We start from the raw sequence: 17,278 nt of genomic DNA, 5'->3' as shown, positions 1-17,278 counted from the left end.
TCTTAATAGAGCAGCACCTTTCAAGAAGGTCTTACACAATCTGTTGCTCATTAAAGGTGGGTCTATGGATTCGTGAAAATTAGAAATTGCTGCCAATTGTACCTTGATGGTAGAAACTGAAGAGCCTTGACTGAAAAGAGAAGTCAGAAATTTTAGTACTTCTGCCACGGGAATATAAATGGGGTCCAGGCCCCGGAGTTGAGCCCAAATAGCAAATCTTTTCCATTTGCTGGAATACAGTTTCTTTGTAGCAGACTTATGGGCCGAAGATAATGTGTACAACATCTGGATCCAATGTATGACTCCTGACTATCGTCGGAAGTGGAGGAGCCAAGCCGTCAATTTTAAGGTGTGTAGGGACTGGTGGAATAGTCCCGACTGATGAACCAGTAGGTCTGGGATCTGATCCAGGAACCATGGACCTTCCAGGGCATGTTTCCGAAGATAGGGGAACCACACTTGACGAGGCCAGTAAGGAGCAATTAAGATCATTTTGCTCCCCAAGAGAGATGCCTTTTGAATCACTCTGGGAAGGAGAGGAACTGGAGGAAAGGCATAAAGCAAGCCGGTGGGCCAAGGATGGACTAATGCGTCCATGGGGCTCTTCCCCGGAGCCGGGGTTAGGGAGAAGAATTCTTTGCACTTCGCATTCAGAGGAGTCGCGAAGAGATCGCAACACGGAACTCCCCATTCGCTGAAAATCTGACTTGCCACTGTCATATTCAGAGACCATTCGTGAGGAGAGAGGATGGTCCTGCTCAATCTGTCGGCTATCACATTGGACTTGCCCGGTATGTGAGTTGCCACTAGGAAGCGTTTGGTCGAGACTGCCCATTCCCAAACTCTCATGGCTTCTCTGCAAAGAGGATAGGATCTGGTCCCTCCCTGTTTGTTCAGGTACCAAACAAATGACATGTTGTCTGAGTGAACAGCAATTACGCCCTGAGGGAGATAATCGTGAAGGGCTTGAAGGGACAGAAGTACTGTTCTCATTTCCAAGATGTTGATATGAAGCAAAGTCTCTTCCGGATGCCATTTGCCTTGGACTGACCTGCCCAGGGAATGCCCCCCCCACCCCGTCTGGGAGGCGTCCGTGGTCAAAGTGGCCGCCGGAGGAGGTAGAACAAAGGGTCGTCCCTGATCCAAGTTGGAGGGCACTAGCCACCAGCGAAGGTCCCGTCTGCAAGATTCCGTGATCCACACAAGGTGACTGAGGGGAAGTTCCTGAAAGGACCACTGAGCTGAGAGAAGCCACTGGAGAATTCTCATGTGCAACCTTGCCAAGGGGACTAGAAGAACCGTGGCGGACATGGATCCCAATAGCTGCAGGACCATTCTGGCTGGGGCTTTGGATCTGGGAAGTAAGGCTCGAACTTGAGCCTGTATGGTTTGTATCCTGTCCGTAGGAAGATAGACCCGCATTTGGTTTGAGTCTATCTCTACCCCTATGAATCTTATTCGTTGAGATGGCAGCAACACAGACTTTGGCCAACTGAAGGTGATTCCAAGGGAATTGCCCAGTGATATAGTGGCTTGTAGGCTCCGCAGAAGTAGATGCTTGGAGGTGGCAGTTAGGAGCCAGTCGTCTAGATACAGAAACACCTGGAATCCTAGACTTCTCAGGTGAGCAGTCACGACTGCCAAACACTTGGTGAACACCCTGGGGGCTGTGGTGAGACCAAAGGGCAGCGCACGGAACTGAAAATTACTGCCTCCTAGGTTGAAGCGCAGATGTCTCCTGGACGCTTGATGTACCATGATATGATAATAAGCGTCCTTGAGATCTATAGAGCACATCCAAACACCTTTCTCCAGCAATGGGAGAATGGTTTGTAGGGTGACCATTCGGAACTTGGACTTTCTGACTGAACGGTTTAGGATGCTGAGGTCCAAAATGGGCCTCAAGTCCCCGGTCTTTTTTGGCACCAAAAAGAATCTTGAGTAAGTCCCTAATCCGATCTGGTCTGCGGGGACCGGTTGGGTGACTCCTTTTTGCAGCAGCTTTGAAACTTCTGAGGCTGCGGTATCCTGTTGACTGGGTGGCGGGTCCGGGATTTTTTTGGACTGGGGGGGGTGAGAGAATGGGATGGAGTAACCTCCGGCGATAATCCGAAGCACCCATCGGTCCCGAGTGATCCCTTCCCAGGCCTTTAGGTGCTTCGAGAAACGACCCCCGACTGGCTCCGGAGCAGCACAACCGGGCAATCCCTCAGGGACTATGAAAGGCTGAAGAGCCACAAAAGGACTCGCGGTCTCCAGTGTTGCGAGGGCCTCTGCCGCCTCTGGGACGGCGTCTTCCGGAAGAATTTCCCCCTCCTCTGCCAAGGGAACCCTCCTGCTGAGAGGGGTAAGGCTTCTGAGATCTACGGAACCACATTTTCCCTCCTCTTTTAGCCTTGGGATAAGGCCGAAACGGAGTGGAAAATCGTGCCCCTGACAGTCAGAGTCTTACCCTCCTGTTCACAGCGGGTTAGTGTGTCCTTTACCTTGGGTCCAAACAGGAGGACCCATCAAAGGCGTCGGCAAAAGAAGACTTAAAGGCCTCCGAAATTACACAGGCGGAGCCAGGCTTGTCTCCGTAGAGCAATGCCTGTACCGCGCTCTACTCGCCTTCGGCCGCATAAGAAATGAGCCTCATGGACGAGTTTGAAATGGGCGACATTGTAGCCAGCTGAGAGCCAACCGTCTGGGCCAGCTCCTCAGGCAGGTTACCCAAGAGGGTATCGGATAGCTCCTTAATCAGATCCCTCTGAAATCTGGTAAAGTGCGTAAGGTAGTTCAAGGACCTCAGTGTAAAGGCTGCTGAACTGAGGGTGCGCTTTCGTGCCGATCCATGCTCCTAGACTCCTTATTAGGAGGATGGACGGACGTAAGCCTCTGCTACATCTTGCTGGGTAGCAGATGCCACCACCAAAGCATCTACAGCCACACCTTTAGTTAGGAACTCTCTATCAGGGGGCGCCGAGAGAAATTTGTTCGGACGAGCAGGCACCGGTTCCACAGAGTCTGGGTGTTCCAGCCCGACAGATCAAATCCAAGAGCTCGTCGAAGGGCGGAGACACCCAGGAGGCGGAGGGCTGAGCCCCGAAGGCCTTCAGGAACACAGACTCATCAGCAGAGGGAAGTTTGGACTGCCAGCCGCCTCGTTGTTTTAGGGCTTCCAGGATGTCTGCAAAGGAGACATCATCCGAGGACGACTTGGGGGACCCCTCTGCATCATCAAGATCAGTGTCGGATGTCAGAGACTCATCAGGGGAGTCAACGTGCTTCCTCTTGCACGATCTCTTCCTGGGGGGTTCTTCCGAAGAGGCTTCAGAAGGACCTCCAGGAAGTGGAGAAACCCCAGCGGGGGTAACCTGAGGCCCAGGGGCTCCGCTGTCTAAGGACAGGGGGACTGCCAACGACCCAGTCTCCGTATGCAGGGAAGGAGCTGGGGAAACCATGGAGGTAGCCAAGGAAGATTTGGCTAAAGCTCTCCTCATAGCCCTGAAGGCGGGACCACCAGAATCCTGGGAGGGTCCCACCTCCATGGCCATGACAGTGGACGGCACTCCCGCCGCCGACGCACCAAGAGGGAGACTTGGGACCGAAAGCATCAATCCCGAAGCCTCCCTCCCATGGCTGAAGGAAGAAGTCCGTGTACTGAACTCCGACCCAAGAGCCGGAGTTGGAGCAAGGGTCGGGCCCGACCCTAACACCTCCACAGGTTCCACCAGCACCGGCTCCAACGGTGCTGAAGCTGTTGGAGGAGGAACCACAGTAGGGGAGTGGACCATCGGCTCCGAAGCCAAATGGGCAGGAGCCGAAACTAGCTTTTGGAACACCGGAGACTGGAAGAGTCGAAGGAGCACCCTGTCGATGTCCGAATCAGACATCTTGGATGATCTAGAGGATACCGATCGGGCCCGAACCGATTTCTCCATCGGCTCCGAAGGGCTCGGGGACCGGCTCCGAATGGACTCAACAACTATCGGCTCCGAGGAAGGTTTCAAGGAAATTTCCCTTGGTGCCGATAAGGACTTCGGCTCCGAGGGGGGAGAGTCTGAGCCGGTAACCCTTATCGGCTCCAGTATCAGTGGAGCCGATGAGGGTGACCCGCCTCTCGATGCCCCAGACCTCGGCTCCGAAACCAGAGGGGTCGAGGCTGGAGGCATCGAGGCAGACTGTTCCGACCTCGGCTCCGAAGTCCGTGGAGCCGATGGAGAAGTCTGCTTAGCTTTTTTAGCAGTCGGTTCCGACTGACTGGTCGGAGCCGACGCTTTCTTCTTTTTAGAAGGAGACGGAGAGGAAGATAAAGCCTCCTCGAAGGAAGGCTTGATTAATCCCTTGAGGATTAATTTGTTCTTCCTCTCCTGGAGTACCCTAGAAGAGAACGCGTGGCAGACACTACACGACTCTTGTAGGTGCTTGGCACCTAAGCAATAGACGCATGAGGAGTGGTCGTCCGTTATGGACATTTTAAAACCACACCTCGTGCATTTCTTAAACCCGGAGGGTTTGTGTTCTTTAGACATAACTGTTTTATCACAGAACCTATCTAAGTGACAAAAACACTAAACTATACAAGGTAAAGTTAAATTCAACAACTTTAACAAAAATTTCTTTTTTTTTTTTTTTTTAAAAACACTAAACAATTTAACAGACAGAAAAAGAGAAAGAGAGTCAAGACCCCCTAACTTAAACGGGTGCTTGACCCAAGAAAGAGACACAAGCAGCCAAGCAACAGGGGAAGGCCTCTCTAACTAAAATGGGAAACCTTCCCTGACTAAAAAAATTCACGAATTCTCAATAGAAATTCACCAATCACACAAATATAACAACAATAGCTGTTAAAACAGCTTTTGGGTTTAAAGAAAGGAAATTTGTGACAGGAAAAAGCCTAAATAAATAGTACTTAGCCCAGCCAAGTTGAGACCACGTCTAAGCTTGTTAGCGGCAAACGAGATCTGGCGGATTAGTGGTGGTGCATCCTGGGATAAAGATAGCTCAGCCAATAAGAGGCCTCGCTCTATAGCATAAGCGTGCCGAGTCGGAGCAGAGGGATCAGCTCCGAACCCATCAGTACAGAATGTAGGCGAGATAGGATCACATAACATCTGGCTGTTAATTACTTTTACTATTTAAACCGAGTTTAGTTTTACCTTACTGACACTGAAGAACAGTTGTGAGAACTTGAAAGCTTTGTTTAATAAACCAAAAAGTAAACCGGAATTATAACACAAAACCAAAAAGTAAACCGGAAAATGTTTTTGGGTTTAATAAATATTACCTCAAGATAGTTGGACTACTGGTTTACTTACTTGATATCTATTCAAGAACTTTCATGTAATATCTTGGCAAAGGGATTAAGGTAATGGAAGGTGCAATCAACTCCAAAACGTGAAGGACCAATCTTGTCTGGTTCGTTTGACAAGATAAGCGCTGTATGGTCTGATTGTGCAGAGTGGACAGTCTGCTCACCAGTAGTCCTGCTATCTATGTAGTGGTATCAAAGTGAGGTCCTACAAACTCTCTCTAACAGGGAAAAATGTGATTTCTTTGATTCACTGTTATGCCCAGCAGTGAGTAAAAATGGAGAAGATAGTCCCCTGCCCAGACTAGAAGAAGTCTGGTAGGGATGGTGATGAGCCGGTTGTCCAAGTAGGGGGAACACATGGAAGCCTTGTAGTCTGAGAAGAACTGAGACCATTGACATGCACTTGGTGAACAAGTATGGACTTTTGTGAGACCATAGGGCAGGGTTCCGAACTGGAAGTGACTGACCTCCAGCCAGAGTAAAGAAACCTTCTCAACTTCCTGTGCATTCCGATGTGGTAGTACGCATCTTGGAGGTCTGTCAAGCACATTCAATTGTCTTTCCTCAATAGGGAAGGATGGACTGTACAGTGACCACATGGAACTTCAGTTTGTCAGATGCATAAAGTGGCTAAGGTCCCCATTTTTTTTTTTGGCAAAAAAAAAAAAAAAAAAAAAAAAAAAGAATCTTGAGTAAGTTCTGAATCCTTGCTGGTCTGGGTGGGACTTCCTGGATGACTCATCTGTATAGCAACTTTTTTATTTCTACAGCCGTTGCCTATCTTTGTGAGTGTGTAACATTCGGAATTTTCCTTGGTGGTGGGGATAGGCAAATAAAGGGAATGGATTAGCCTCTGGTTATGATTGTCCACACATGGACACCTTCAGTGATGTATTATCCAGGCTTCTGGGTGCAGAGATAAGTGCCCCCCCCCCCCAATGCCTCCAGGGTACAGCAGTCTGGCAACCATTCAGAAGTGCTTCAGAACACCAACCTCCTTTCAGTCTCAGCATCTCCAAGATCTCCCTAAATGAGACGTCCTCAAGTGGTGATCTGGGGTGGGGTGGGGAGGATCTCTCACCTTCATCACAACTGGTGTCTTCTGTGAGGAACTATTGAGGTGAGTCAATGTGCCTCCTCTTACACGAATGTTTTTGAGGAGACTCAACGGTGGGTTAACTTCAGACAGGACTTGTAAGACTGCTGCGTGTCCTGTATGTGAACAACAGGAACCTGCTGTCCTGATGGAATAGACTGTGAAGTATTAGGAAACAGGGCTTTCAGTTGTAAAATAGGGGAGCTGAGAGAGGAACACAAGTCTGATCTCTTGCCAAGAAGACCGCTCCCTCGACTGCCCTGAAAGCAGAAGCCCACGGAGAACCCTAAATCATCTCAGTAGGAAACACCTCCACACTAGAATGACTGAGGAAAGCAGATAGACTCTCTTCCAAGACACATGCCAGATCCCCAAGCAGAAGGGATGGCTGTGACAGTTTCAGAGTTGATATCCTGCTCCCATAACCATTGCTGAAGCTTTGGCTCCAAGATCCCCCTCTGGATCAAGGAGCTCAGAACCAGTGGGAGCAGAGAAGTCACCAGAATGGAAGATGACATTTTTGATCAGATGCAGACATCTCTTGAAGAAATCTCAGATCCATAGACCCCAAAGACAGTGGGTCAATTGGGGAAGGAGCAAGCACTGGAAGATTCAAAAGGCCAAAGTTCACCAGTCCAATGGTAGACTAAGAAATGAGAACCCCCACCTGAATTTGAGTCCTGAGGAACTTCCTCATCATTCTATCCACATCTGCTTCTGTCATGCTTCTTATAGACTTAACTGACCTTGGTGAGAAAGGCACAGATGAGGGTCTTTATAATCTCTGTACTGGTCTCTCTCAAAGAAAGAGGGAATACAGCCTGGAAGAGATCAGCCCCCAGTGAGAACCCCGTAGGGTTCTGGATCATACTGGAGTCAAATCCAAAGGAGAGTAAGGTCCCATGAGCTGGACTTTTTTGAAGCCAAAGCTGAAGATGACGGAGACAAAGAAGAGTGGTCAAGGAAGTATATCCTCGTCTCCTTGCCCTTGTCCCTGATTTTGTCACTTCTCTACCCTCTAAATCTGTCTGAGGATTTACAAGATGAAGAGGCTCCAGAAAGTGAAGAAACAGATTCTTACAATTCTCCTGCATAAGGAGGGAGAAGTCCCTTCAATACCGGCTTGTTTCGCCACTCAATAACAGGCCAATGACCAAAGGCTCTACAAATAGAGCAATCATATCACGTAAATGGACAGTGCCAAAACATTAAACACATTTCTGGTGTGCATCCAGATTAGGAAGTTTGTGGCTGCAAGTCGCATATTTCTTGTGGCTGCAAATCACACATTTCTTTAACCCTGATGGCTTGTCAGACATGATTACTCTTAACCAAAAAATGAAGTGGAGATACGACAGAGAATTGTTTTTAAAACTGGAAAATACCAACAATGGTAAACGCAATACAACAAAACCAACAATGGTAAAAATTACTACCCAACAAGAAGTAACCAAATCCTAACAGAAAAAGGGTGAAAATACACCAAAGGCATGAGAGAGAAAAAACAGTTTGCATCGACTAGAAAGTATAAGGGTTAGGGAAAGGTTATCAAGAAAATGAGGAAAGGTACTTTCTGACCAGCAGAATACCAACAAGTGTTAAAACAGTATTAAAATGCCACAAAAATGGCAATAAAGGAAATAACTTAGCTGAGCCCAACAGACCATGTCTGTTTACTATGACTGGCAAATGTGATCTGAGGTAATCCTAGTAAGGGGAAGAGCCTGAGATGAGGATCCTGAAGTCTAAAAATGGCAAAAGTCAGATCAGAGATTGGATCTGAAACCCATCTGTTGATAAATGGCTAGAACTGACATCAGATCCGGCTTTTTTTGTGGCTACTTAGGTAGCTTTTCATTCACAGAAAATGTTGAATGTAGAAGAGGGTGCATTTTCAGCCAAGGGGTAGGACTTCTCAGGAAAATTCAGCAACCCAATTGATTGAAAGCAGGATTCTCCCTGCAGCATCAATCAGTTTTGTCAGAGATCAACAGCACGCCTAATGCAAGCGGTATAGACTGCTAATAAGGTGTTGAGAGGAGGTCTGATTAATGAACACTTAAAAGAGAAATGGTCATTGTAAAATTCAAAGAGGTGAAATAAAGGAAAAAATAGGACTACTTAGAAGCAACGAATGAGCTATATGAAAACAGATGCAATATGCAAAATAAAGAGAAAAAACAGTAAACATTCCACAGGGAAAAAAAAAACTTAACTGTAGCATCAAGGGAATTTTGTGAAGAGCTAAAGCATACGGTTATAAATAAATTAATGACAAAATTTAAGCTATAAAGACATTCATAGTGTCAGTAATGTTATACTTTGGGCGATCTTGTAGCCCAGGCAGGTATGACCCCAGACCTGAGTAGCATCCTGGCATCACCCAGAATGATACCACAGTACAAGGACAAATGATTGACTTCAACAATTGGCTAAGCTTCTGGTGTCATTCTAAGGGGATCCAGTATCTGTCTGCCTGGGATGACATGATCAACAAACCACAATGCTTTACCAGAGATGGCATGCACCTGTCGCCCTTGGGATTCCGGATACTGGCTAAGGCTCTTGCCACCCCTATTGTGCCTTTTTTAGGCAAGATTCAAATGACAAATTCACCACCGTAATAGGTACAAGCAAGCAAAATCTGAGGGTAATGCTACTTAGTGCTAGAAGTCTCAACCTCAAAATGCACTCACTCGAGGCACTCCTTAAAATGGAGAACATCGACATCTGCGCAGTGACAGAGACCCGATTTAAGGCTCCACAGAGCACCCTTGCATTACCAGGCTATAATTCATACCACACCTTTCTGCCACCTAACCTGGACAAAAGCACTAAAGGCGGAGGCATGTCCATATTCATTAAGGATATACACACCTCCAGGCTAGTTGCTCAGCATAATGCATCCAAGATTATCCAAGTGCAACTAACTCTGGGCAAGACGGCAATCCAAATTGGAGCTTGCTACAGATCCCCCACCATGCCCCAGGATTCCCACTCCTCATTTCTTGATACACTAGAAAATACTAGGGTACAACCTAACACCCTAATAATGGGTGATTTCAACTACCCCACCATTAACTGGGAAAACTACTCAAGTACCAACTCCTGTGCTCAATGTTTTCTGGAATTCATACATTCCAATGGCTTGGATCAACTTGTCCATACCCCCAACCAGGGGCAGCAATATCCTAAACCTGGTCATTACCAACATGGGCAACCAGTGTTCCACACCAGAGGTCGATTCCTCACTGGTCAGATCCGACCACAAGCAAATCACCCTAGACATCCACATCCCACCCCCACCCCCCCACCCCCATTAGGGAAACCACCGTAAAAAATTTCTCCAAAGCCAACTTCATGCTTCTTAAGACAGAAGTGGCAAACTTCATGACACCCATGCTGACGGACAATAGAGGTACGACTGCTGAATCCTATACAATTGCACTTTATAAGCACTTACACGAGTGCATGGATCATGCAATCCCTAACAGAACCAAGATGCTATCCTCCAAAAAAAAAGAAAGCCAATCTGGTGGTCCCCTGCCATAAACAAACTCTACAACAGAAGAAAGAAACTGTTGCAAAAAAAGAGTAAAATCTCATGATTGAAGAAACTCCGTGGTCAGCCTCAGTAAGAAGTTGAGATCCCTCATAAAATCCTCCAAAGCTAGTTATGAAAACAAAATCGCCACTGATTCTAAAGACAACCACAAAGCATTCTATAGCTATGTCAAGAATCTCAATGGCAACACTCAGACCTGCTCTGAGTTACAGCACAATGGCACTAAATATACAGAACCAGCTGATATTGCCAACATCCTGGCAGATAGGTTCAGTGCTAACTTTACCCCTCTCTCATCCCCTAAAGGGTCCATCTCTATACCGGAAGAATGCAAAGTTCCCATAATGACGGCTGCACAGGTAAAAAAAAAAAAAACACTTTCCAAAGCAAACACCACAGCATTCATGGGACCTGACAACATCTCAGGCTGCGTTCTACATGAACTACAGAACGAACTGGCACCACACCTAAGTACCATGTTCAGTCATAGCCTCACCTCAGGCTTTGTGCCCTCTGAATGGCGCACAGCAATGGTTATCTCACTCCACAAAGGGGTAGCCACCACGGACCCTGGGAACTACCGCCCCATTAGCCTGACGAGACTGGTCTGCAAGGCTATGGAGCGTATCATCATGGAACTTATAAACAATGACATTGGTAATCTCCAATCTCTGGACCCTACCCAGTTCAGGTTTGTAAAAGGCAGATCATGTCTCCTAAACCTGAAAGACTTCTTTGAAGTGGTCACCAAAGCCGTAGATGAGGGTAAGGTGGTTCACACAGCCTATCCAGATCTCGCCAAGGCTTTCAACACCATCCCCCACTCTGGAATTATAGATAAACTCACTAAACTAGGTATAAATCCCTATGTCACAAGATGGGCTGCCAACTGGCTCATTGACTGAACCCACACTGTGAAAGTAGCAGATTCTAAATCCAACTTCAGACCAGTGCCAAGTGGAGTACCACAGGGTTCAGTCCTAGGTCCTTCTCCTGTTTGGTATCTACTTCTCTGAAGTACAGGCTAACACAGAAGGTATTTGGCTAACAAAGTTCGCAGATGACTGCAAACTAGGAGCCATAATCAAAAAGTACAGTTGTGTACATTTACCATAAATGTAGATGCTCAAGTGTATTCACTGTTGCAGTCATTACATTTGGGTAATCTGCTGGCAGGTTGCCCTCAGTCGGCCTGAATTCCAAAGTCTTGGGTCCTGTGTCGGTTGCTGTCTCCTCTTCCATGATGTCAGGTCATCAGGGGGTATAAAACAAGCAGCTGACGCCATTTTCTCTAGTTTTTCTTGCCCCAAATGTCAGGAGCCCCCAAAAAGGTAGCAAAAATATATATATAAAATGTATATATACATGCATCAATACAAACTTTACCTTCATCTACAAGCAAATACACCACATAGGTTGTAGAGGATAGAGAAGGAAAGATAAACTCCAGAATGAAAGGGGTGGTGGTGGTGGGCGGGTAACCTGGACTGCAACAGTGAATACACTCGAACATCTACATTTATGGTGAGTGTACACAACTGTACTATGTTCTTCGTGTTTCACTGTTGCAGTCATTACATTTGGGTAGAATCCCAAAGCTATGGATGGGAGGCTGGAGCTAAACAGCATTAGGTGCGGCTATAAGGCCCTGCAGAACTGCAGTGGCAAAGCCTGCCCTGGACTTAGAGTAGAGAGGCAAATGAGAACAGAACTCCAAGTAGCAGCCTCTAGAATGTCTTTGGTTGGCATTCCTCTGAGAAAGGCTGCTGAAGTAGCTGCAGCTCTGGTGGAATGAGACCTAAAGCCCTTGGGCACAGGTTTGCCATGGTGTAGGTAAGCAGAAACGAATGCAGTGGCTTATCCACTTTGAAATAGTCTGCTTTGAAACAGCCTTTCCTTCTGATCCTGCAGCATATGTCACTAGCAATTGCTCAGTTTTTCTTAGAGCTTTAGTCCTGCTCAAGTAGAATCTTAGCTGTCTGTGTATGTCCAAGGAATGCAGAATTCTCTCCCCCTTGTTCTGTGGATTTGGATAAAAGGTTGGCAGATGAACAGTTTGGTTAAGAGGCACACTGGAAACCACCTTAGGCATAAATGAAGGATTGGTCCTCAGAGACACCCTGTCTGGGTAAAATATGATAAAAGGCTCCACAGCCATGAGGGCCTGTAGCTCTGAGACTCTTCTTGCTGAAGTAATTGCTAGTAGCAGAGCTGTTTTCCATGATAAGAACTTTATATCAGCAGTAGCAGCTGGTTCAAATAGAGGCAGGGTGAGCTTTTCCAACACATAATTGAGGTCCCATGCAGGTATTGATGATCGTCTAGGAGACCTTAAATTGTTGGCTCCTCTAAGATACTGCTTTAGTAAAGGATGAGAAGAGATTGGTGGCTCTATTAATGAGAAAGATAGGCCTTTGTCAAGCATCTCAGTCAAGTATTGTAATATCCGAGGAATATTTAGTTCTGCTGTATCAGTTCCTTGTGCTCGATTCCAAGCACAGAATCTCTTCCATTATTAAGCATAAGATTTTCTAGTACTAGGCCTTCCGGCTTCCGAAATGACATCCATCACAGCTTTACTGAGAGGTGTTGTTTGTATAACTATATGATCAGCCATGCTGCCAGGTTCAGTGTCTGGAGTTGATTGTGCAGGATCTGATTGTTTTGCTGGGACAGTAGTTGAGGTGTTTGAGGTAAGATCCAAGCTGGGTATTGAGACAAGTTCCTTAGGATTGGGTACCAGTATTGGAAGGGCCAGTCTGGGGCAATTAGTATCATCTTTCGTTTCGCTTATCTGACTTTTAGTAGGATCCTGGGAATAACAGGCAGAGGATGAAAGGCGTAAACTGATAGTTTTTTCCAACTGAAGGATAGGGCGTCCACTTTCCATGCTTGTCTGTGATAAGTCCTTGTGCAGAATCTTTTCAATTGATAATTTTGAAAAGAGGCAAACAGATCTATCTCCGGGCTCCCCCATTTCTTTGTTATCATGCTGAAGACTTCTGGATCTAGTTTCCACTCGTGAGGGTCCATAAGGTTTCTGCTTAAATCGTCTGCCAGAGTATTTTGTTTTCCTGGCAGGAATTGAGCTTGAAGATGTATTTGGTAAGTCAAAGCTGTGTCCCACAGTGCCATGGCTAATCTGGAAAGGGGGTATGAGTGTGTGCCCCCCCTGCTTGTTTATATACCACATAACCGTGGTGTTGTCCGTCTTTATCAGTAGTTGTCCTGGATGAAGTAAGCCATTGAAGGCCGTCAGTGCATTTTGAACAGCTAGCATCTCTTTTTGGTTGATATGTAGATGCATTTGTTTTGGGTCCATATGCCCTGAATGCATCTTCCCGCCATGTGGGCCTCCCCATGCATAATCTGATGAGTCTGTTGTTAAGGTTTGGCTGGCAGGGGGTAGAGTGAAGGCCCGTCCCATGTTTTGGTGACATGCCTTTGCCCACCATAGAAACTCCTGTTGTAGGCAGGGAATGAGAGGAATCATTGTTTCCAGACTGTGACAATGTTGACTCCATAAGATTTTTAGGTACCACTGAAGTTTCCTCATATGCAGTCTTGCATGTGGAATCAGTAGGATGCAGGATGCCATGAAACCCAAAGCCTGCAGAGTTTGTCTTGCAGATAACTGGGTTTTTGTTGCCATCAGTTTGAAGTAAGTAGTCAGTTGCCTTTGCTTGTCTGGCGTGAGGTAAGCCATCTGGGCAGTTGTATTCAAGCTTGCACCCAGGAATGTTATATCTTTTGAGAGGGTACCAGTTGCGATTTCTTTTTGTTTATTGCGTACCCTAGGCATGTTAGAAGCCTTTTCACAAACACCAGGTGTTGAAGAAGAATGTCCTTTTTCACTGCTTGAATGAGACAATTGTCCAAGTAAGGATATATTTGTAACTTCTTTGTCTGCAAAAAGCAATTACTGGTGCCAGGCACTTTGTAAAGACCCTGGGCGCAGTAGATAAGCCAAACGGCAGTGCAGAGAATTGGTAATGCATTAAGCCAGCCTTGAATCTGAGGTATCTTCTGCACAATTCCCTTATTGGGACATGCAGGTATGCCTCTTTTAGGTCTAATGTCACCAGCCAAGCATTCTCCAGGTATGTGTTCAAAATTGATAAATCCAGTATTGGCTGTCGGGCTTTGTCCTTTCTGGGTACCAAGAACAGTCGAGTAAAGACCTTGTCCTTTTTCCTGTTCTGGTACTGGCTGAATGGCCCCCATATCCATGAGGGACGTAACCTGTTTCTGTGCCTCTGCCCATTGATTTTTTGGCAGATCTGACCAACCGTTTGCCATTGGTAGAGTATGGAAATGGAATCTATATCCCTGCAATACTATGTTTAGAACCCACTTGTCCTGGGTTATTAACTGCCAATTTTGAGCAGAAAGTGCTAATTTCCCCTCTAAGGGTGCTGCCAAAAGGTAAGTGCTTGGTGAAGGCAGAGGGAAGTTATTGGGACTGTTTTCTGTAGGTTTGCGCTTTATCTCCTCCAGATTTGGAGGTAGAAGCACCCCATTGCTTTGACCTGTAAGAATCTTGTGCCTGGCATCTGGAACCCTTTGGGTGTATGGATTTGCCCCTTTGAGCTCTGTCTGACACAGGAAAGGACCAATTATTTGTAGGCCAGTGTCTACTGAATCTTGTGGCTGCACTTGTAAGAAGTCTTACAGTTTGCATACACTTAGCCTTGTCTTCCATTTTCTTTAAAACCTTTTCTGCCTTAATACCAAACAGAGTATCATGCTGTAAAGGTGTATCCAGTAATTTAGCTTTAACATAAGGCAAATTTTGCTCTTTTAGCCAGGCATGCCTCCTAATCACAGATCCAGTAACAGCGGCCCTGCAGGAGGCCTATAAGGAATCAAAACCACATTGCAAAGTATGCTTTCCAACTTGTTCAGCTGCATGCAATAATTCCTGCATTTCTTTATTTTCTGCACATTCAGAAATCAACATCATTTTCTGTTTCAGCAATCCCACAACATGTTGTTGACACTTGAGCATATGAAACCGGCAGTTTAAGGCCCTAATAGCCAAGGTTGCAGATGTATAAACCTTCTTTCCCCATCTATCCAGTGCCCTTGAATCTCTGTCAGAGGAGGTAGGATTTTTTGCTGTTGAGGTCTTAACTCCCTTTGGACCTTGTGAAATAGTTTCAGGATCAGCAGCAGGGTTTCTAAATAAAAATTTGTGAGAGTCTGGGACCCTGTAATATCTGTCAGGCTTGCTGGGCGCCGGAGGTAAGGAGTCCGGGGTCAAGCTTGACTCCAAAAACACATCATCCACAATGTCTAAAACAGGGGGTATGGCTGCAGGCCTGTGCTGAGGGAGTAGGAGGAAATCCCTGAGCCTCTTTTTTGATTCTGAGAAATCTTGACTCTCCAAGTGAAAATGCTCCCTCACAGTATGCAAGGTTTCTCCAAATGAATAATCCTCAGGAGGTGATGCAGATGGGATAGACTCCTCTGCATCAGAATCCTCATACTGAGGTATAGATAATTCCTGATCAGAAGAGGAATCAGAAGAAATAGAAATCTGATCTGAAGATTCATAGTCAGCGTCTTGCCTAGGCCTCTTATCAGAAGGGGGATGGGAACCCCTGATCAAGGTAATAAGGTCTTCAGCCATTTTGATCATCTTTTTTTTAGGCATAGCGGCCTGTGCACGTGGCTCATGCGTCAGTTTTTTTAGCTTTAGAAGTTGCTTTTGTCTTTGGTTTTGCAGCTGTCATCGGTTTGATATTAAAATGTTGAAGCCTGAATACACCCTCAGAAGCTGATGCCTGCTCAGCGGCTCCAGACCCATTCGAGGGAAATACATCTGTGGTCCAATACTTTGAGTATCTCACGGCATGCTGGACTTCACATGGGTCTCGGTAGGGGCCTGTGTCTCGAAAGTAGTGGGTATCAGGGGCTGCGAAAGCGCCTCACTGAGTACCGGCGAACTGGCGACTGGTTTAGGAGAAGCTTCGTCGGTTTTGGCCCTCGACTGTCTGTCTCTGTCCTTTTCTTTGCATTTTTTATGTACTCCGGTAGTTGGATTGCTATCCAACAACATTTCTGGGTAGTTAAATCCGTTTCCAAAATACTTTGAGGCAAAAATATACAGACGCTTAATAGTGCGCTGATTAAATCTAGCACAAAACCGACAGCCAGGCACATTGTGATCAGGGCCTAGGCAAGGAATACAGTATAAATGGAAATCCTTATGGGGTATTTGCTTCGCACAAGTAATACAATTATTAAATTTTTCTAACATTGGTATGGAGCAAGAAAAAAGTTTCCCCAATGGGGTACTTAGCTTTAGTGAAGACTTCAGTTCTGAAACTCAAACTCGAATATTTCAGGAGTTGGCTGACCGGCACTTGCGAAAAGCTTCTGCTTCAGGCACCACACGGCAAGAAAGACTAAAGAAAATGGCGTCGGCTGCTTGTTTTATACCCCTGATGACCTGACGTCATGGAAGAGGAGACAGCAACCGACGCAGGGCCCAAGACTTTGGAATTCAGGCCGACCTAAGGGCAACCTGCCAGCAGATTACCCAAATGTAATGACTGCAACAGTGAAACACGAAGAACATCTCCTAACTATGTGGACATCCTACAAAAGGGCCTCAATGAGACAGATGCCTGGTGTTAAAGCCATGGCCTCAAGCTCAATGACAAAGTGCACTGTCATCCCTTTTGGTAAAAACTCTGTACCCATGAACTACCACATAGATGGTAGCCTACTTAACACCAAAAGTGTGATAAGAGACCTTGGTGGACAGTAGTTTCTCCTTTGATAATCACATCACCACAGTAGTCAGGAAATCCTTCTACATGGCACACCTCATCTCAAAAGATTTCTCATTCAGGAAAAAAGAGGTCATTGTTCCCCTCTACTCATCACTCATTAGACCCATTATAGAGTACAATGCCCCTTTTGGTATGTACCTCACAAGACATCTACAACAACTGGAAAGACCACAGAAATACCTCACCAAGAGGATTACCAGCCTCAAACAGATGCCCTACGCAGACCATCTAAAAAAACTCCAGCTTTACTCTGTCGCATATCGCCTACTCAGAGGCGATCTCTGCCTAACATACAAAGCTATATCAAACCCAGAGCTGTTGGACATGCTCCACTTAAAGAAATCCCAATCCCTCTGAGCTACACGCTCTAGGGACATAAACCTCATCACCACAATAAACAGAACATGCTGGAGGGATAGATTCCTGTCCCAGAGACTTCCCATACTCTAGACAAACTACCTATCTATATCAAACAAAGCTCCTCATTAGCACTATTCAAGAAAAATCTTGATGACTGGATG

At 46.1% G+C, this 17,278-nt stretch overlaps 1 protein-coding gene across 1 annotated transcript in view; it reads right to left on the bottom strand.

The window, feature by feature from the left end:
- Positions 1-17,278, bottom strand: part of SBNO2 (strawberry notch homolog 2) — a 2,660,605-nt gene that overhangs the window by 239,460 nt on the left and 2,403,867 nt on the right. The window contains exon 37 of the mRNA XM_044053813.1: positions 2,332-2,363. Within this exon, the coding sequence (XP_043909748.1) occupies positions 2,332-2,363 (32 nt within the window). The remainder of the gene's footprint in view (positions 1-2,331; positions 2,364-17,278) is intronic.

This window comes from Protopterus annectens, chromosome 13.part0, assembly GCF_019279795.1.
Source record: "Protopterus annectens isolate FY-2018-M chromosome 13.part0, PAN1.0, whole genome shotgun sequence".
Taxonomy (NCBI): Eukaryota; Metazoa; Chordata; order Ceratodontiformes; family Protopteridae; genus Protopterus; species Protopterus annectens.
Note: the sequence above shows the minus strand (reverse complement) of the source record. Positions and strands in the feature narration are given on the sequence as shown.